This window comes from Corella eumyota, chromosome 2, assembly GCF_963082875.1.
Source record: "Corella eumyota chromosome 2, kaCorEumy4.1, whole genome shotgun sequence".
NCBI classification, from domain to species: domain Eukaryota; kingdom Metazoa; phylum Chordata; class Ascidiacea; order Phlebobranchia; family Corellidae; genus Corella; species Corella eumyota.
In genome coordinates, this window is record NC_137491.1 from 12446733 (window position 1) to 12467576 (window position 20844).

At 29.4% G+C, this 20844-nt stretch overlaps 3 protein-coding genes across 3 annotated transcripts in view; 1 reads left to right on the forward strand and 2 right to left on the reverse strand.

Annotated features, from left to right (window-relative positions):
- The window catches only part of LOC145742425 (MAM and LDL-receptor class A domain-containing protein 2-like), a 99600-nt gene extending 83497 nt beyond the window's left edge, over positions 1-16103 (forward strand). The window contains exons 192-231 of the mRNA XM_082560203.1: positions 42-140; positions 349-522; positions 754-937; positions 1240-1345; positions 1490-1643; positions 2073-2197; positions 2570-2727; positions 2944-3124; positions 3309-3465; positions 3801-3873; positions 4089-4277; positions 4498-4624; positions 4952-5087; positions 5314-5472; positions 5787-6000; positions 6123-6236; positions 6391-6518; positions 6934-7107; positions 7303-7393; positions 7708-7890; positions 8126-8204; positions 8489-8651; positions 8949-9170; positions 9278-9412; positions 9605-9699; positions 9879-10081; positions 10166-10390; positions 10475-10741; positions 10926-11049; positions 11317-11464; positions 11709-11836; positions 11939-12095; positions 12370-12532; positions 12782-12970; positions 13342-13572; positions 14010-14218; positions 14466-14663; positions 15024-15195; positions 15429-15522; positions 15746-16103. Coding sequence (XP_082416329.1) covers positions 42-140; positions 349-522; positions 754-937; positions 1240-1345; positions 1490-1643; positions 2073-2197; positions 2570-2727; positions 2944-3124; positions 3309-3465; positions 3801-3873; positions 4089-4277; positions 4498-4624; positions 4952-5087; positions 5314-5472; positions 5787-6000; positions 6123-6236; positions 6391-6518; positions 6934-7107; positions 7303-7393; positions 7708-7890; positions 8126-8204; positions 8489-8651; positions 8949-9170; positions 9278-9412; positions 9605-9699; positions 9879-10081; positions 10166-10390; positions 10475-10741; positions 10926-11049; positions 11317-11464; positions 11709-11836; positions 11939-12095; positions 12370-12532; positions 12782-12970; positions 13342-13572; positions 14010-14218; positions 14466-14663; positions 15024-15195; positions 15429-15522; positions 15746-16034 — 6417 coding nt within the window. The 3' untranslated portion in view covers positions 16035-16103. The remainder of the gene's footprint in view (positions 1-41; positions 141-348; positions 523-753; positions 938-1239; positions 1346-1489; positions 1644-2072; positions 2198-2569; positions 2728-2943; positions 3125-3308; positions 3466-3800; positions 3874-4088; positions 4278-4497; positions 4625-4951; positions 5088-5313; positions 5473-5786; positions 6001-6122; positions 6237-6390; positions 6519-6933; positions 7108-7302; positions 7394-7707; positions 7891-8125; positions 8205-8488; positions 8652-8948; positions 9171-9277; positions 9413-9604; positions 9700-9878; positions 10082-10165; positions 10391-10474; positions 10742-10925; positions 11050-11316; positions 11465-11708; positions 11837-11938; positions 12096-12369; positions 12533-12781; positions 12971-13341; positions 13573-14009; positions 14219-14465; positions 14664-15023; positions 15196-15428; positions 15523-15745) is intronic.
- A 146-nt stretch (positions 16104-16249) lies between these two features.
- Positions 16250-19081, reverse strand: LOC145742426 (mixed lineage kinase domain-like protein). The gene is made up of 10 exons (XM_082560204.1): positions 19069-19081; positions 18499-18665; positions 18139-18282; positions 17895-18069; positions 17513-17660; positions 17307-17448; positions 16940-17092; positions 16751-16863; positions 16400-16563; positions 16250-16290 (listed from the first exon to the last, which is right to left on the reverse strand). Exons 1-10 carry the CDS (start codon positions 19079-19081, stop codon positions 16250-16252), a joined length of 1260 nt encoding a protein of 419 aa, XP_082416330.1.
- A 49-nt stretch (positions 19082-19130) lies between these two features.
- LOC145743424 (uncharacterized) lies at positions 19131-20454 on the reverse strand. Its single transcript, XM_082561381.1, has 4 exons — positions 20278-20454; positions 20036-20182; positions 19810-19935; positions 19131-19380 (listed from the first exon to the last, which is right to left on the reverse strand). The coding sequence occupies exons 1-4, from the start codon at positions 20342-20344 to the stop codon at positions 19259-19261; spliced, it is 462 nt and encodes a 153-aa protein (XP_082417507.1). The 5' UTR covers positions 20345-20454; the 3' UTR covers positions 19131-19258.
- Between the last annotated feature and the right edge of the window lie 390 nt (positions 20455-20844).

A 20844-nucleotide genomic window follows, 5' to 3' on the forward strand; every position in this document is an offset into this window, starting at 1 on the left:
AAAAATTAATTTGATTTTTTAAACTATTGTATGTTATTCAGACTGGAGACCTACAATGGGTTCAAACATTCTCAGATGAAGATCAAGACCTAGATTGGCATTTGAATTCTGTTGGACTTAATTCTGTACAATATTTTCAGGTAAGTACAGTTTAATGTATAAATTATATAATAAACCCTGAAACAAAAAGTCTTTTTTCACAATTTATACAGAAAATATATTCTTGTGTTATTTTTGCTAATTTAATATATATCATAAACTTGCTGATTTTTAATTGTGTTTAAGTTTAACATTTCTTACAAAATTACAAAAAGTGTTTAGTTATTTTAATATTAAAATATTTTTAAGGCTGTAATTGGAGTAACTCGTGGGACTAGTCTGTCTGGAGCAATATCAATTGATGATGTTAGTTTCTCTGCTAGTTGTCATGTCGACCCCAATGCTGTTATTCCATGTGCAGTAGGCACTTTACCATGCTCAAATGGAATGTGTTTAAGTATCGACCAGTTTTGCGACTTTTCTGTAAGTGCCCATTTTTTCTTGTAAAATACAAATTTTAGGCATCGTGCTTTTTTGGTATTTGGAAAATGATAATTTAATTTTTTTTCTTTTTTTTTACAAAATATAATAGTTTTGACATTCTGAAAAAAAGATTTTTGGTAACTTTTACATAATAAATGATATTTTAATAGTTTTACCAGCAAATTGTAACAAAAATGATGTTTTAGATTAATCAAATTGTTACTTTTACAGTACGATTGTCCAGATCAGTCAGATGAAGCAACTTGTCCATCATCTTGCAACTTTGAAAACTTTGAATGTAATTGGTCTAATGATCTGTCCAACAATGTATTTTGGTTGTTACAAAAAGGTTCCGCGTCTAACCCAATAGGAGTTGGAGGACCTGCTGCCGATCATTCAACCAACACTGGCACAGGTAATTACGCCACATTTTTAACTTGCTGGAAAACTGTATTGACCTATTTCTTGTGAATGAGCTAATGTCTTATTTAATAATCTTATAAATAAAAGATCTGGGTTTTAAACGCCATACACGGCAACCTTAACTGTTTATTTTTTAACTTAAATTGTAGTTTATATAAGCATTGTGGGTTAAGGTTGTAAGATAATCAATTGAAAACACTTAAATCTTACATTTAAATTTTGTTGATATTTTTCAACCTCACATAGGTTTATTGTGTAATATTTATATTGGTAACTGTCACCTTTTGAATTTAGGAACATTTTTTATTGTGAAAACAATAACGGCTGCTGGTAATATTGGACAAATTTATCGGTTATTATCTCCACAATATTCACGAGCTGGATTAACCTGCAAGTTAAGGTACAAACTTTTTATATTGTTTATACAAAATAAACAATTTTTCAAAAATTATTTTAAAATTTTTTGTAGGTTTTAGTATTAAATTACAACTTTTTTTTATATATGAATAATTATATTTAATATAATTTTGATATTTGTTTTTAGCTTTTCCTACTACATGTATGGTGATTTTGCCACATTTTCGGTCCAGAGTAAGAGTAATGATGAGTACAGGGAATATTGGCAAATGAAAGGTGATCAAGGAAGTAATTGGAATAATGTGGTTATATACCTACCAACTTGCCTCTCCGATTTTCAGGTTTTTATTTTGATTTAATTTAAAAAAAACTTATATTTTGTTTCAGAATTACTTTTTATTGTTGCCTATTTGTTGTTAATTTTTTATATTTATGTAATACTTATTGGTGGATGTCCACCATATAGATTTTACTTTTGCCTATTCGACTAATTAATATGTAATATTTTGTGGTAATGTACTTGCAACAAAAATTTGTCTGCACATTCCCAACAAATCAGGCCTCTGTTTAGGTTAAGAGCTTATTCATTGGGCATATTTATATATCTATTTACTATTGCCCACGGTTTTATTTTATATAAAGTGTAGATTGTTACTTTAAAGGTTGCTTTTTTAAAGTTTAAAGTCTAGTCCAAAGTTATTACCATTTTTAATTTCTTAAAAAAACTATAATTCTGTTCAGTAAATTAAATAAAAGTTGTTATTTTTAAGGTCGTGTTTCAAGTTGAAGTGACAAAGAATGCACTGGGTTCAATTGCAATTGATGATGTTAGTTTTGATGAATGTTCTTACCCAGATGCACCAACAACCATTTCATGCAGTGCTTCACAAAAACAGTAAATTTATTTTATATATTATTTTGGTAATAATATTTATAAATATATTATGTTTGAATTTTTTTGCATTAAAGGAAGGTTGGGTCCAGGACCTTAAAATAAAGTTTTAATAAAAACACAGTTTAAAAAATTATTAAATGCTATTGGTCTTTGGTATAGTAGGAGTTTCTATCATTAATAGAGCCCTACAAATAGGGCACTACAACTTGAAAATGGTAGGGATCAAACCTAAGTCCTTGTAGAAATATTTGTGTCAGTTAAAGATGAAACTTAAATGTGCATTTGTAAGGACGTAAAGTTAAACTTTTATTTAAAAATTTATTTCACTGCGTATATTCTTTTAATATTCTAACCTCAACTTTAATTTTAAAGATGTGCAAGCAATCATTGTGTATCATCTGATGCTTGGTGTGATTTTAATTATGATTGTTGTGATCAATCTGATGAAGACTCGTTTGAATGTGCAAGTTATTCAAGATGTACATTTGAAAAAGATTTTTGCGAATGGAAAAAAGTGACCACATTATCAGGTTCGTAACTGCATTTTGGTAAAAAAAAAATTTTTTTTTAGGTTTTGCAAGCAATAAAAAAATTGTAAAATAAATAAGAATAATTTAAAGTTATTCAGCTGTTAAAATTTGCCTAAAATTTTAAAAAACATAATACATTTAAATTGTTGGTGGTGTTTTTGTTTTATTTAAATTGAATTAAATTTTGTGACTAAACTTTATAAAATGTTATGTCAGGAACCAACTTACCTGACTGGACTCTGGGTCAAGCACCCGGTGGTAACCCAAGTTTTGACCATACAAGTGGTCAATCAACTGGTCAATATATTTACTTGGACTCATCTGTTATGCAAAGTGGAACTGCAGCAAAACTTCAAAGTTTTGTGTATGCCAAGGAATCAACAAATTGCTTTATCAGGTATGAGGTTTTAAGATATTTTTAAAGTAAAACTATGAAGAAAGTAAAACTATTTTATTTGCTTAAACAAGTTTGGCAAAATTAGATAGTAAAAATATTAAATTTAAAAATACCTTTTTTTAGGTGGATTATCAATTTTACAATAATCGAAACAAGATAACTAAAGTTATTTAAATTTTTTTAGATTTTATTTGTACATTGAAGGAGTGGGAGCATCATCATTAAAAATAACAGTAGTAACCTCATTAAGAGAACAACTCAAGCAAACTTTGACTGCTCAAACTGATGCTCAGTGGACAAGATATAGTGTTGAACTTACACCAGTAACTGATGTTTTCCAGGTATGTAATTTAGGTTTTACAGAACTACAAAAAAATAGTTTGTGAATGTAACATTAAACTTTTGGTGTTATATAAGTATGTTTAGCTAATAGTTTTCAAAGTTGTTTTAGTATTAAAAAAATTAAGTCTAATTAACATGACATAAACAGACTACGATTTCTAAAATTAAAATAAATTTAAACTAAATGTCACTTTTTTTCAGAAACTTTTATTAAATTACATGATTTTTTTTCATTAAAGAACAAACCTTAACTGATACTATAATAGGTTCGATAGCTTTTCTGTTACTTGTTATGCACATGATCTGAATTACAACAATATTTAATGTATTTAAGGTTGTTCTTGAGGGACTTTTGGAGAATTCAAGTCCTGGTGTGATTGCTGTTGATGATATATCATTCAGTGAAGGTAGAATATGTACTTGTATTACCTAAAACATTTTTAAATTTCATTTTTTATTGTATTTTGCTTGTTTAAAAATTTTTTTTTATAGTTTAAAAATAGAATCTTCATGATAGTGTTTTAAATTTTTTAATAAAAAATTTTTTTTAAATGTTAAACCTCATTATAGTTTGACTGTTTTTTTTTTGCTAAAATTCATGCACTTACTTCAACTTATTCAGGTTGTATAAAATCACCTGACATTGGCCCCATTCCTCCCACTTCAAGTGTTACCACGACGACAGCACCTTATGTTTGTGACATCACGAGTTACTATTGTAGCCCACCTAATGACGACATTTGCATGCCACAAAGTAAGGAATGTGACTTTATTTGGGATTGTCCAAATGGAAGCGATGAAGATAATTGCCGTAAGTTTTTTTGGTTACATTTTTTTAGGCTTTTTAAAGGTTTTATTAAATTGTATAAATAGAATTATGGTATAATAGTTATTTTTTAATTATGTAAGCACAAAAAATTAACAATTTTAAAGTTTAACTAGTATAACCTTGTTTGATTTTTTATAATTATTTAAGTTAACAATTTCTTTTACGGAAAAGATAATTTAAAGTTTTAACATTTTATTCACAGCTACCTCATGTGACTTTGATGGTCCACCTTTTGTTGATGGTTTTGTTTGTGATTGGAAAGAAGATATTGCTTCACAATTGGATGCTTTTAGCTGGGTTCTAACCAAAGCATCTGATGTACCACCTGCGTAAGTGAATTTAATTTAAGTTTCTTATTTTACACTTTATTTATTTGTATTTATTGATTATCCATGTATGTCTTAGTTTTATATATTGTAGACTATTATTGCCTGATAATTAATGTTCCACCAATTTTTTTTAACAAAAGTTCATACCATTTATGGTGCCTTATTAAGGATGCTACAGCATTAAAGCAAACCACTACTTCATGTCGCATTTTTAACAACACTCAAATTTGTTGATCAGTTTTTTTAATACTAAACATAAAGTGTTAATGTTTGTCCTGATATATTACATTATTATTAAATTTAGTTTAAAAATAACACTTTTTGTAGTCTGGGTCCTTCAACAGATCATACAACCAACTCCGAGTTGGGAGGTTATATGTTTACTTTAAAATCTGGTTACTTAGAACATCAAGCTGCTGAATTAGTTGGGCCTATCTTCAATAAAGCATACTACACTTGTACTGTAAGTTAATTAGTTATATAATTTCTAAACTTCTGCATTGCAAAAAATATAAACTTAGTTTAATACATTAACATTTGTATTATTTTTAGTTGTAATATCTCCTTTATATTGTTGTTAATTTACTAAGGTGTTATTATAGTATTACTTATATTTGCCTTATATTGTAGCTATTAAAATTGGTATATTTCATGACTTTTTAAATTTAAAGTTTTATTTGAATTTTTAGATTTCATTTTGGTATTATCAAAGTGGATTATCGACAGGCCAACTGAACGTTGTTTTACTAACTGATGAACTTAATATGATGGCAACTATACAAGGAGATCAGGGAGATGAATGGAAGTTTATGATCTTAGATGTTGGAAAACAAACTGAATCTTTTCAGGTATAATCGCAATTTATGTTGTATTTGCCACACCGGCACATGTAATGGTCGGAATACTTGTCTATACTACATAAGGTCTTGGTTTGATTTCCACTTTTATGCTGTATGGACTTCGAGTAAGGCGCATTATAAACTCCTACTGAACTAACACCTCTCACTGACTTCCCGCCGTTTTTTGCAGGCCGAATTTTCTCGTTCCTTTAAATAGTTTAATTCTTCAATATAAAATGGGGACAATCTTTGCATGACTAATTCTTTTTTGAATAACTTGATTTAAGATGTTGGTTATACTTACACTTTTTTAACTATTTTAGATATCAATCATTAAAATTGATGAGGGAGAGTATGATGGACAGACAGCCATTGATGACATTTTATTCAACTCTTGTGATGCACCAACACCCAGTTCCAATCCTTGCACTTCTGATGCCAGTTTTAGATGCAATAACAATGTTTGTGTCAACGAACACGACTCTGTGTGCGATGGAGTAGATCAATGTGGGGATGGAACTGATGAAGCTGGCTGTGGTGAGACTATTTTTTATTTTGAGGGTTTAAAAAACATTTGTTTTATGAATTATTTAATATTACATTGGGGTTTTTAGTTTTTCTAAATATTTTATTATAATATGTTAGATTTTCTATTCCAGGCAATGCTTTAATAACAAATTTTGAAACTGGATTTAAAGACTGGATTCAAGATTTTTCAATGGATGATTTTGGTTGGGTACTTAACAATGGGCCAACTAACACACCATCTACTGGTGAGTAAATTAAATTATGTAAAATTTCTTATTTAATAATTATGTCTTTCTATTTACCAAGTTTAAATTATTTTTAGGATGCTTTTATAATAACTAAGTTAATATTAACCAGTAGAAGTATTATGCATAATTTTTATGAGTTTTTATTTTACAGGACCTTATAGAGATCACACTTTAAACAATATAAATGGACATTACCTCTACATTGATTCTTCTGCACAAAATGTTGGTGATACAGCATGGATTACCAGTCCTGTTTTATTACCTAATACAAACTGTGATGTAAGTATCATTTAATGTAAAACCACTTTGTGTGTTTAGTTTTTACAACAGTTTAATAATTTTGCATTTACATAAATTAAGACAAAAAAATAAGTAAACATAAAGTTTTTGCTTAAAGTTGTTATGGTTTAAAAAACTATCTAAAATATTTAAATATATAAAGTAATAGGCTATTTATTTAAAATAGAAAAATACAAAGGAGCTTTTTTATATACTAGAACTTGTATGTCTAACTTAAATTCCATAAAAAAACTGCTGTTTGTGGTACATTAGTAAATTATCACAAGCATATATTAATAGCAATTTGTGACTATAGTACATAAATTAAAATTTAGCTCATGAAGTGTGCAATCAAGTAGTCACGTAATATTTCGAAGTTTAATGCAATTAACCCAATATTTGTTTTTTTTTGTAGTTGAGATTTTGGTACCACATGCAGGGCCCTGATGTTTACCGCCTAACAGTTTACACAAAAACATACACAAATGGAGGATGGGCACATTTGTGGGATCAAGTTGGTCAACCTGATACTGCCACCTTATGGCAACGTGCTGTGGTGCCACTTCCTAAAATAAATGACAACTTTGTTGTAAGTTTCTTATAAATAAGTTTTATTTTTTACTTGTTTTTTAATTCAATTTATGTCTGTTTAACCTACAAGAAAATTATAGTATATAATATTTCAAATAAGCTTATATTTAAACTTTTTTTAGACATTATTATGATAAAAATAAAATTAAACTTCTATATTTAAACATTATTATGATTTTTATTTATTTAACAGGTTGTCATAGAAGCAGTTGTAGGAATTGGAGGTTATGGAGATATTGCAATTGATGATATTTCATTTTCAACTGAGTGTGCACAAACTAACTGTAAGTGCTATATCACTTTTTTATTATAATTTTTCTGTTTTAAGTATATGGGTTTAAAAGACAATACGCATTTTGTGTAATATAAGGTTTACTTTTTAAAATAAGGTTTTACCTTTTTAAATCTATTGAAAAAGTGTTTTTAAATTGTTGTAAACTACTGATAATAGAAGGACGTAAAAATATATTTTGGTAGGGCAGAAGTCTAAAATTATTTTAGATTTGTAAAGGGGAAATTTTTATTATTCTGCTTTGTGCTGTGGTACTAAAGTAAGGGAGACCTAATTTACATTCAATATTCAATAATTATATTTTAGCGGCATTGCCCTCACTGCCCAGCCAGGAACTTCCATCTGAACCCTCGCCACCCCAAAACTGTGATCCTAACCTGGAGTTTGAATGCAGAATGCCGGTATCAGGACACAAACAGTGTGTTTTACTGGAGAGGGTTTGTGACTTTAGGCCTGACTGTGCAGATGGTAGTGATGAAACTGGATGTGGTAATTTATTTTTTTCTGTTTTAGAAATGTTTTATTTATATTTTTGAAATATTGCAACATTTTTTTAATCCACAAAAAAACTGTTAAATTATTGTATTCCTAATTCAATGTAACTTTAAAATATTTTAATGTTAGAAAAAAATTTAATAATGTTAAAATATTATTTTTTTCTGTATTTACGGTTTAAAGTAACATTTTAAATGATTGTATTAATAATTGTTAAATTTTTCTTTAGTATCGACGCTTTGTGATTTTGAATCAGGAGATTTATGTGGATGGTATGCAACAACGAGAAGCCAATCTACTTTTGACAAGTAAGCATTTTTTGTATTAATTTATACTGCTTTTACTAGTTTTGAATATTATTGACCTTATGCCATTGTATTTGTCTTTTGGTTTATAGAAGATGTGAAATTTAAATATTAGGTAAAAGTTTTTTAGATACTTTTTAATTAAAACTATTGTTTTTTTAACTGTTTTAATAGTTTAAATAAATATCATACGAAAAAACTCTTTGGGTATTTAAAAACATTACATTTCTACCTAAATTTATTTAGATTTGTTAAAATATTGACATTTACAAATAATATTGCCATAGTTGGAATTTACAAGCAACAGAATATACATGGACAATTGGAACAACAAATGTACCAAGTAATGAAGCAGGATCTAGACCAAATTACAACAGAGTTCTTGGTTCTCCATCTATTAACTACCTATATGCTGATAGTGGCAGTGGAACAATAAATACTTTTGCTCAGGTAAGTTTTTAAAATTTGTACGAAGAGTCTATGCAAATTAGATAAACATATATATAATACTAGCTGCTGTTTGTGGTGTGCAGGGAAATTATTATAAGCGTATATTAGTCACAAATTTCAAATATATTGCAAAAATTAAAATGCATTCTGTAGAGGTGCTAATTGACCTTTAATACTAGTAAGTAAAATTTAAAAACAAATATAAGAGGCAATCTTTATTTGCTTTTTAAATTTTTTCCTCAGTTTTTAGTGGAGTTGCAGGAAAACTTATTTATGTTTTTTCTTAAATTATTTCAGCTATACACTGCCAACATGACATCTAGTGGACCACAATGTACACTTAGATTTTATTACTGGATGGGAGATAAAGCGACTGACAAGGTCGGATCTTTACAAGTAATTGCTCATCATTCTTCAGATGGAATAAAAAACAGAATTAGTCTTTGGTCAACTAATGGGTATAAGGGACCAGGCTGGCATGAGACTAGAGTATTTGTGGGGCCAATCAATGGATTTCAGGTATACATAAAACAAAATTTCTTTGTAAAAAATATTTTTAATAAAGCATAGTGTAGTTGTTAGCTGCATATTTTAAATAAGACTTTGTTTAACTTTTATTTTTTTAGTTAATTATTGAGTCACAACGTCAAGATTTAGATTTTATTGATGCAACGATCGATGATGTGGAGTTTATGGATTGTGCTCCTCCGTTACCTTCTGATACTGGTTGTACTGGTTTGCAATACAAGTGTGCCAATCAGGTAACTGGATAATTTAATTTTAAAAAAATATATTAATTTTGTTGAAAGCATCTCTATGAATTTATTTTCCCAAATTGCATAAATTAGAAGTGTTATTAATTTTTGAAATTTTTTTTTTTTTTGGAAGACCAAGGTTCAGACTGTTTTTACATTAGTTTTTAAAAATTATATTTTTTTATTTTTTTAAAATAGGTTTGCATAGATTCATCTAGAGTTTGTGATTTTGCTGACAACTGTGGGGATGGTAGTGATGAAACCAATCTGCTTTGTTATCAGAAACTACCAAGGTAATAAAAACCAATGCTTGTTTACTTAATCATATTATTAGATTTTACTTGTTTTCCAAATTAAAATTTAAAACAAAAGTTTGTTTAAACTAGTGGTTTTTTATATGCTTTTTAAATCAAAAATTTTCTACTTAATAATAGTCTTTGTTTTTTACAATTTATTTTGTATTTTTTATTAGATGTGATTTTGAATATGACACTTGTGGATTTGTGAGGGAGGCTTCTGACTTTGTTTGGCAACTTGTTAAAGTCGGCATGGTCACTGATGGAAGTGTGGCACCAACTACTGACCACACCTTGCGACAATCTACTGGACATTACATGTTTGCTGATTCAGCAGCGATGGCTGGACAAGCGGGAAATGCAAGATTTGGAATGCCAGGTAAAAAAATGAAATGTTACATTTACATTTTAGACATTGGTTTATTTTCTTTGGATTAGATTCCATTTTATTTTGAATTTTTAGGTTTGATGGCAGCAGATGTGCAGAACACTTGTTCTGTCCACTTCTACTATCACATTTTATCGGATAACGACGATCTGAACGTTTACTTCAGAACACAGTGGGAATCAGACCCTAATATTGGATACCAAAAAGTTATGAGTGTTAAAGATCTTGATAATTATTCCGGTGTTGGAGATTTCTGGCAATATGCAAATGTAAAGGTTTCTGGTCAAGCCGATTTCCAAGGTATGTAATAACCGTTTTTTTAGTTTAAAGGGAAGTGATAATTTAAAATTTTTATCTCTATAAATAACATAACTTTTTTTTTAGTTGGTTTTGAGGCAACATTTACCCCTGGTGGTCAATACTCAACTACTACGGTTGCCATCGACGACGTTAGTTTTAGTGGTTGTGTTTACATTAAAGACGGTCAGCATGGGGAAATTCCAACTCAGGCTCCACCCCCGTCTGATTGCGACACAGGTTACTCACCTTGTCTTCATGGGGGTTGCTATGACGAGAGTCAGAGATGTGACTTTGCTGATACATGTCAAGATGCCACGGCTCCCAACGCACCAACTGATGAAAATGATTGTGGTAATTGTCGATTTTCTTAACAGTTTCATTTATCTAGACCTAATTTATTTAGCGTGCAACAGTTTTGAATGTTGTTAAGCATATTCTCAGATCACTAATCTAAGCATATTGTCAGATGGTCAATCTGCTAATAGGTTTTAGGCTTGACATGAGTTTGTAAAATTTAAAACTAAATTTGTTTTAGGATCTTCGTGTACATTTGAACAAAATTCATGTGGTTGGACAAACTCCCATTATGCAAGTTATAACTTTGATTGGAGCAGGAAAGTTGCTTCACAGACAAGTGCTTTAACTGATCATACTACAAGGTTGGTATAACCTAACTTGGCTTTCTTTATATCGTTTTGTAAAGTATTATATTATTTGTAGTAAGAACATTAGATACTTTTTACTTTCAGCAATCCTTTTATTTTACATAAGTATCATTAAAAATAAAAACACTATGGTAGCTCTAAATATAAATAGCATCTATTTATAACAATGTATAAGTAAACCACATTTGTTATATAGTTATTAACCTGACATGACTTTAGTTTGCAATGCGTAATTATTTTTTAATGTATTTTTTTTCAAAGTTCACAAACAGGATACATAAAGTATGTGGCAACTGGTCCAACTCATGTAGAAGGAGCAAAGGCCCATTTGTTAAGTGATATTTACAAAAGATCCTCACCAACCTGTACAATGACTTTCTACTTTAACATTGATTCTATTAACTCTGCTGTAAGTTAGAACTTTATAGTTAAAACTAGTCAATTTAACCCTGCAGACTGCATTATAATTGTTATAAAAATGGACTTAACTATTAACTAATATAAACCCTAATAATTTACCTGTTGCAACAAACAGCATTTTTTAAGGGGAAAGGCCTTCAAGTTGGACATACATAAATTTATATATTTATATACATTTTCTTTTTTTAAGTTAAACCTTTAAACTAACTATAGATAAACTGTTTTATTTGTAGGATACTGATGTTGGATCATTACAAGTATTCAAGAAATCAGACACTGCAGCTCCATCATTACTTTACAGTGTTCAGGGTAAACAGGGAAGTGGATGGACTCAAGCTAGAGTAGATATTAAAGATGATAGGTAATAAATTTTAAAAAAAGAAAAGAATTTAACATTTAAACACATAATATTATTATACGATTGTAGGAGAGATATTAGGGCAATTTAAAAATTTTTTTTAAGGAATTTTGAACTGGTGTTTGAGGTGATAAATGGTGCACAGAGTGGTTATGTGGCCATTGATGACATCATGTTTACAGATTGTGTCGACCAATCAGGGGCATCTTGTGGTGCCCAAAAGTTTACTTGTGGTAGTGGAAAATGTTTGTTTTTGGACGAGGTATTTTTAGATATATATTTTTTAAGTTAAATTTATTTAGTTAAGCTTTAAATTTTTAAATATATGTTGCAATGTTTCAGTTTCAAGTTTTGAGACTTTGTTTTTTCTTAAAATGCAACTTTTTTATATTTAAATAATTTGGTAAATACCTCAACACCTGTGCCCTTTCTATTTTTACACAAAACAATAAAAAATAAATTAATTTTTTGAAGTTTTTAAATAGTTTAGTAATTTTCCAAGCTGGGGTTAAAACTGTTATTTTTCGATGTTTTAGGTTTGTGATATGAAATCAGATTGTGAGGACCAAAGTGATGAACAACAATGTAGCCTCAAGCCAGGTGATTGCACTTTTGATACACTTGAATGGAATCAAAATGGGTGTGGATACATTCAGAATCAAAATGATAATGGAGATTGGAGTATTAGTGATGGAACGGGTAAAATATTGATTTTAACAAATTTTTTTTTAAAGAAAAACTTAAGTTAATTAACATTTAATATTATTGTTTAATGTTCAATCAATAAAATTAAGACAGTATTAATTTTAGTAAAATATGGTTTGGTTTTTTTATACTTTAGTAATTAACCAATAAAAACTACAGATACTTAGATAATGTAAAGGTATTATTAAAACTTTAATCTCTTGTATATAAGTTATTAAAATTAACAAAAAAATCTGTTGTTAGGTCCTGGTACACAACCACCATTAACTAGTGGTCCAACCAGCGACCATACACCAACCACAACATCAGGTTACTTTGCTATGGTTGCCATTGACACCTTGAGGGTTGGTGGTGTAATGAGATTCACCACTGGCGAAGCGTTCCCAGCTAGTACCAACGTGTGCACTATGAGATTCTGGTATTTTATGTCAGGTAAATTAAAATAAAAAATTTCCACTTTTGATTAAGGTTGCATTTGTAAAGTAAAAAAAAATTCTTGTTCTTTAAATTAGGTCATTTCTTTATATATTAACCGATGAATTGATTTAAATAAACTAAACAAATCTGTTTTTAATTTTGTAAAATTTTTTATGAATTAAAATATGGGTAATTGGCCAGTTATGTCTTGAGGTTCCTGTTAGTTACACGAATGCAATGCATTATTTAACTTAAAAGATCAAGTTAATCGCAAATTAGAATTTAAGAGCAATTGTAAAATAAAACAGAACAATTGTAAAAATTTTAACAATTATTTTTTGTACTTCTTAACAATTAACTTCATATCTCAAAAAAACTTTTTAAAGGAACTTATTCATCAACAATTCTGAGAACATACATGGTTACGTCAGTTGGCGCGCGTCATTTGTCCTCAACATTTGTTGGATTTTCTGGATCAACTTGGCTTTACGCTGCAGTAAGTTTATCGAGCAATGATCTATTTAGAGTTGAGTTTGAGGCTGAGGCAGGAAATGGAGCCGAGTTTGGGGGAGTCATTGCAATTGATGATATCACATTTACTGATTCATGTCGGGAAGGTTTGTTTATTCAATTATTTAAATAGTGCAAAAATATTTTTTTTAAAAGCGTAAAAAATTTTTTAAAGTTTTAACAAATAAAAACAGATTTTTATTTTTAATGCTAAATCTTGGAAATGACTTATTTAATCCACTGCTTCTTATTGCATTTTCAAACTTTAATGTCACCTTAATACCATTGTGATTTTCTTTTTAGTTTTAAAAAAAATTGTTGGTATCTTTTTTACCTATAAGCCTTATCTTACTGACACAAAAATTTGTTTTTAATTAATAAAAAAATTAATAAATGTAACACATTTAAATTAAGACTATTAAAACAATCATTGTAACTTAACAGCAGCATTATTAATATTCTCTTATGCAACTATGGATTTATCTGCTGCTTATCTCATAAGATTGATCAAGTCATTTTTCTAAGTCCTCATGTTTTAATATAGGTCAAGGTCCAACTCCATCCCCAATTCAATGCCAATCCAACCAGTTGAAATGTTTGAAGGACCAGGTTTTAGAGTGTATACCACTTTCATGGCAGTGTGATGGTTACCAGGATTGCTCTGATGGTTACGATGAGTTTGGTTGTGCACCGGTTACTGTAAACCCTGGTACCACTCCACACCAAGGTGGTGGACAATGTGAAGATAACGAGGTAAATGTTAAAAAATTTAAAGATATTTTAGTTTTTGAATGTGTTATAAATTGTGTTTTCTGCTACCATGAAACTCCCATGAATATACTAAACGTGTGACCTACATGTGCATTTTAAATGTTTTTTGTATTATCGAATTTTTCTAGTTTTAACAAATTTTTGTTTTGTTTTTTGCTTGTTTGTTCAGATAAAAAAGTATAGAAGTTATAAATTATGTAATATTTTCTTAATTTTTTTACACATTTAGTTTCGTTGTGCTGATGATAAATGCATACCAGGACTTTTTGCATGTGATGGTGTTCCAGATTGTTCTGCTGGTGAAGATGAAAATGGTTGTTTGGTAAAAACATGCATGGTTGGTCAGTTTTTCTGTATTGATAATGGAGGTGGTTGTTTAGGTTCGGAACAACAATGCGATGGCGTAGTTAATTGTCAAAAGTATCAGGTAATTATAAATATTTTTATACATTGTGGTTATTTTAATTTTATTAAATACCTTAAAAAAAGGAACCTAAAAAACTTTTCTTGTATTTATTTTTATTTGATGTGGGAAAGCCAAGTTTAAAGTCTATAATAGGGTGACATTTTTCACTTAGACCCAGTTTTGAAGTGTCTTTGGAAGTTTTGGATCATATTGATTATTTTCCTTAAAAATTAGCCTGCCGTTGATTCTAGCTTTCTAGATCTTAGTTGTGTTAACGGTGCTATGACATTACTTACAACTAAATGTAAAAAGGCCATGTTTTCTTGCACCATCACTTTATTTAAAGTTAAGGGTATGTTAATTTTAACATTTATAAAACAGGCTGATGAGAGTGTATGTGGATATTGTCCAACTGATTATTGCACTAATGATGGTAGTTGTTACATGGCAACAAGTGGGTCTCCATACTGCAAATGTACAAACAATTATGCTGGTGCTAGATGTCAGCTTTACAGGCCTGAACAGCCTCCTGTCACAGAAGGCCTTAACTCAGGTTGTTACATTTTCTTATGAATTTTCTCCCTAAAGTAACAGTTAAATGAGTGTTTTTTATTAAAAGAAATTATGAAAATTCTTTTGGCAATGTTACCACAGTAGCAAAATTTATATTATTACAAGTTTTATAAGACAATTTTAGTAAAATAAATTTTATTAATGCAGAGATTGATACTATTTTTTTTTGTGCAGTTTAATGCATTTGTAAAATTTGACATTGCTTTTAAATAGGATCTGTTGCTGCAATAGTACTTGGATGCTTGATTGGATTTTTCATTTTAATTATTGTTGGATTTTTTATATTTAAAAGAAAATTGTCATTCCCGTAAGTATTTAGTTGCATTTTATAAACAAGATACTGTTAAGAGTTTTTTTTTTCATAAAATATGTTGTTTAGAAACAAATACTAAAAATGCACAAAATGGCATTGCAACATATAAAAAAATACTGTAATTTAAAAACACTGTAATTTTTGACTGTGTATAGAGTTAAAAATAGTATGGTTATTCTTTTTAAAAAACAAAGTTTTTTAAAATATTGATTTTTAGGGGACTAAAACCAAACCAGAAAAGATCATACGACAATCCAATATTTGACACCACCCCTGCTTATGGCTCTTCCAGTCTGAGTGGAAGTAGTGGCAATACCAGATTTGAAGCAACAGAAATGACTGCCACAACATCGAGTCATGCCATGACAGACTTAGGTGACGATGGTTTTGCAAATCCCGGTTATGAGTCTTTACAAACTTTTGGAGAGGTAGATAATGATGCTGTTTATGCCACTTTTGGTCAAGGCCCGTCGCGCAAAAAAAATAAAAATGAGTCAGATACTTGACGATGACATTCTGTTAATTGATCTTAATGTCACGATGTGCAATAATTATTTCTGTGCAATATTTTAATCCTTTTTTTAACCAATCAATTTGTTGATGAATTGTCGATATGTAGATGATTTTGCAATATTTTAAATTTATTTCTTCACTATTATATATCTATACAAAAAAGTTCAATTCAAATCTTTTGATATTGAGATAGGTGATATATATTTTACTAGGCACAGTCTAATGCTGATGATAAACTTTGAACAACATCTAAAAAGAAACAAGCAAAGGTTAAAACACCTTTTTAGTTAGGAGTATTATGTTTATCTAATATTACCTTAAACAGCTTATTTAGGTTACAGTTTTATATTGTAATTACCTTCCATACTAGGTCTTAACATGGGGTCGTTTTCAACACATCTTTTACAGATTTCAACAACATTTGGGTCACATAACTCCTTGGTTGTTAGGTTATGTAGATGACATTTATCCATCACACCATCGAGTGAAATTGATTGGATTTGTGCCAAGATTAATCCAAAACTTTAATTATTAAATTTGATAAGTCTTAAAAAGAGCTTGCACCTTTTTATTTGTGTGTTTTAAAGCCCTTACACCTAACTGGCCTTTTTTATTTTAAAATAGTCATATTGTAAAAAATCATACAATATTTCATATAAGCAGCACATTGTTAAATGTCTTAAGTCCTAAGTTTAGCCAGCATACTAACTTGTATACATCAGACTTGTCGGTATACTTTTCGCTGTCAATTTCTGGAGCCTTACAACATGGAATCGGAGTGCTGGGTGTACCATTAATCCCGCTATATTCAAATCCTGTTATCTTAAATCAATAGCTTTTTTTAATAGATGATTTTATTTTAAAACGGGTCAGAGATTTTGTTTTATTAATAACCTACCTTTACATGGTATTCCTCATTTACTAAATACTTGGATGACGTTAAATTTCGATGAATGACGTCACTGCAGTGAAGAAAGTAAAGTCCCATAGAGGCTTCCAAAGACATTTTTAATAATGTTTTGTGGGAAATTTTTTGTTTGTTTTGTAAAACCTTTTTAAAAAAATTAACAAATCTGTTTTTGTTTTTTTAACTAGTCTATCTTAAAATTTTTTGATTTGTTTTACTGACCTTTAACGAAAAAAAACGATTAGTAGCGTAGTGGTAGGATAAACAAACCTTAGTTTAAAGTTGCGTTTGTTAGTTAGTGTGTTGCTCTAATAAGCCTTCATTAACGCCCCATCTAAACTAAATTGAATATACTTACTTGATTTAACGTTCCAAGTTTCATATACTCCATAACAATACTATAGGCAGGCCCTTGTTCCATCGTTAATCCGAAAATTCGAACCACGTGTTCAGAATTGAACTGAAGCATGTGACGGGTATCTGTTAGTAACTCTTCTTTTCTATTATAAATATTTTATTTTAGTAATTGTATTGTATGATATTAAAATAAATTAAATAGCTTACTGTTTATTGCTGATATTTGCAATTGGCCGTTTAATTACAACCGGAGCCATTCTGTACTTTGCCGTATAAATAATATACAATGATGCTTCGGTTAGTTTTGTAACGTCGCGAAAGTCAGTGGATTGTATTCGATGAAAGGAAGGCATCCCTAAAAATTATAATAATAAACTAATAACAAAAAATCATCGTTTTTTTGTTTGTTGTTTAAACAAGTTTTGTAGCTAATAGTGAAATATTCACGAATATTTTTTTTACGTTGCAGTATTATCTGTGTCTTTTGTGCTTTTATCAATTCCAACTTGTTTTAAATTATGTTGAGCTTGTATTTGAGATTTCGCTCAAGTTACATGCAATATTGTTATACAAGCCAAAATGCATTTACCTAAGCTATTTATCATGTCTTGCATATCTTTTAAGTCACGTGATTCATCCTTAGTATCCTCGGTTGAACGGTTTTTAAATGATTGCTGGACAGTTTGTCTGCACTCGACTTGAAGACCAAACGTTAAAGCAGGGACCAAGCTATTTAAACGATCATTTAAATAGTCAAACTTTTCCTAAAAGTTAAACAGTAACGTTATTTAGATATATTACCGTTAGGTTGGAATAAAATTCTAACGACTTACCATGACTGATTTAGCATACCAAGCCTCTTGGACCTTTTTTAACACTGATTTTGTTTTTACAAAAGTTCTTAAAAATAATCTAGCTTCTTCTAAGGTTCGAACGAGGTCGATTAAGGCCTCTTTGTACATAGTTTCGCTTCCACCCTAGAAAAAATCAAATTTTATTTATGAGCTTTATATAGCGTAAATTTAAAATCGTAATTAGTGTAAGCCTAGTATGATTAGGTTTGACTGTCACAGGCTATAAAATACTTTAGAAATGACACTTCTTAACCCAGGGTACCATTTATTTCACTGAGTGTGTACGTTAAAAGTTTTAAACGCTATAAACATAAAAACGTACAAATTAAATTCACAAACCTGTTCCATTAGTTGTCTTAAGGGTGTAACCAGACATCTAATTCGATCGCCCAGTCGCTTACATCGCTTTTTGTTGGCCTGCACCTCATCTACTGTTGAGTAAATTTTCTTGGATACTTTGTAAACGCACTGAACTATTTCCATAGTCAATATAAAGTAAAATATACCTTTAAAGCGATTGACCTAAATTTTTAAGTTCTTAGCTCTTTTCTGTATTCAAAGGTTATTGGTTATTGCTTAGGCTTAAAACTAGTGAACTATTTTAAATATGAAGTTGAAATTAAATACCTGCCTATTGCTAAATAAATCAACTCAATTTAATCTAAGGTTTAGTCATGCTATTTTAATATAAATTATATTATTTTAAATATTCTTTATTCTTGTAAACACGTATAATGGTCAACTTTGAGGACATATATCAAATTGCTTTGCTTTGTGAGAAAAAGAATGTTAGCGTATTGGTGTGAAAAGTTTTACGGAAACAAAATAGAAATAAACTCTTGTAACCTGCTCCTGCTGTATATATTTTAAAATGCTAGTAGATTTAAAAGGGGGTGGCTTAATTTAAACTTGTTATTACCATTTTCACGTTAAAACTGGACGATTAAGACTTTAATAATAAAAAGGCAATATTGCATGTTTAATCCTGTTTATTGTAATTAAATACATGTCACTCAAAAATATATATTTATATGTATAACATTTATTTTTCAGATAAAAGTAATATAATAATACAAAATAAGTGAAGTCTGAAATTTCTTTAAGCGTTTGATAATTGAACCACAATTCCTACCAAAATGCAAGTTACAACTGAGCTGATATGACTTGTAATTGTGATAGCGCCACCAGTAAGGTCTGAAAGAACTTGCTGGTTACAACCATCTAAACATAGCAATAAATAAAAATTTCTGTCTTTTTTATAGTTTAGTAAAAAACAGACTGTTTTTATGTTTCTTTTTTCCATCTTTTTGGCCCGGGCTTTCTTAATAGCCGTACCTCTTTTAATATATATTTTTACAAACGATATGCCGGGCCAATGTAATTTAAAACTGCAGAAAGTAAAATAAGACTTGCCAAGAATAATTAAAGTTAAATCCGCTGTTTAAAATGTCGTTTACTCCGATGATATATAACAGCAATTACCGGTTTAAAATGACATTTTGTGCTATTTTCACACATGAAACAAATGATTAAAAAATACCTTTTGTAATTAAAATTATTAATAAATGCAAAGTACGTGAAATATGTTTTTTAAAGTAAAATTAGTCCTGAAAAAAGTTTTTGTTTTTTATAAAAATAATTTAAGCTTACTTGTATTACAAGTCGCTCCACAACCAATGGTGACAATTCCCAGAGCGGCAATGTTCAGACAAGGAATCGTAACACCACCAAATTGAGAGCATGTCCGATTAATAAGAGTTACAACCGAATTCTCAGCTAAACAAAAACAAAATAATGCATAATAAAATTGGATAACAAACAGTTTGGTAAATTAAAAAAAAATGTAAGAAAACACAACAAGTAGATTAGGTTGTACCTATAATGGTTTGACAGAATGGTTGGTTTGCATCGCACGTGATTAAGTGTTCACTTCCAACATTGGGGCCTTGGCAAGTGGCTGAGGATCCGGCTAAATCATTCGGAATGGACGAATACACACACTGGTAGCACATCAACCCATTTGCTATAAATTAAACTTATTATTAATTATATAAGCCATAATTGTATAATTTAGTACTTGGTTTTAATTAAAATAGTGATAAAGTATTAAACACTTACCTGATAAAGAACCATATGCTATAACAATTGATATAATAAGAAATGCTTTTACGGTAAGATTCGTCATCCTCAATAAAAAATCAAAATCTATCAAAAGATAAAATAACTAGTAAAACAAAGTTTATAGTATAATAAATCGAGTAGTATCTGCTGAAATGCCTAAAAACAAATGCTATTTGTAGAGTACGAACGGTATAAGTTTGAAACAAAAAAAACAATAAGTAACCTAAGAGCTATGTTGTTATTAGGCCAAATTTTTAATAAAGGCTTTTGTTGTATTACGGTTACGACAGTGTAAGGTTTCGAAAAATCCCTTTTTTAGTTTGTTTAATTTTAACTTTTACATTGAATAGGTATTTATCCTCCTCGAAAAACAATGGTTGGTTTGTCGTACTACACAGCAAAATACCTCAATGTCCTTCTGAGATTTAATTAAAAATTACTAAATACAAAACGTAAAATACTAAATGCAATTTTTACAAATCAGTATAAATCTACACCGGACAAAACAATTTACAGTCAACTAAAAGAACATAAAATTAAAAACCACATTATTGAATTAAATGA

Coding starts and splice junctions, on each gene's coding strand:
- LOC145742426 (XM_082560204.1), bottom strand. Junction 18,283..18,498: donor TAAGACAACTAATGGAACAG/GTTTGTGAATTT, acceptor GATTTTTTCTAG/GGTGGAAGCGAAACTATGTA. Junction 16,864..16,939: donor ATGAGGAATACCATGTAAAG/GTAGGTTATTAA, acceptor TATTGATTTAAG/ATAACAGGATTTGAATATAG.
- LOC145743424 (XM_082561381.1), bottom strand. CDS start 20,344: ATGACGAATCTTACCGTAAAAGCATTTCTTATTATATCAATTGTTATA. Junction 20,183..20,277: donor AGCATATGGTTCTTTATCAG/GTAAGTGTTTAA, acceptor TTTAATTTATAG/CAAATGGGTTGATGTGCTAC. Junction 19,936..20,035: donor ATTCTGTCAAACCATTATAG/GTACAACCTAAT, acceptor GTTTTTGTTTAG/CTGAGAATTCGGTTGTAACT.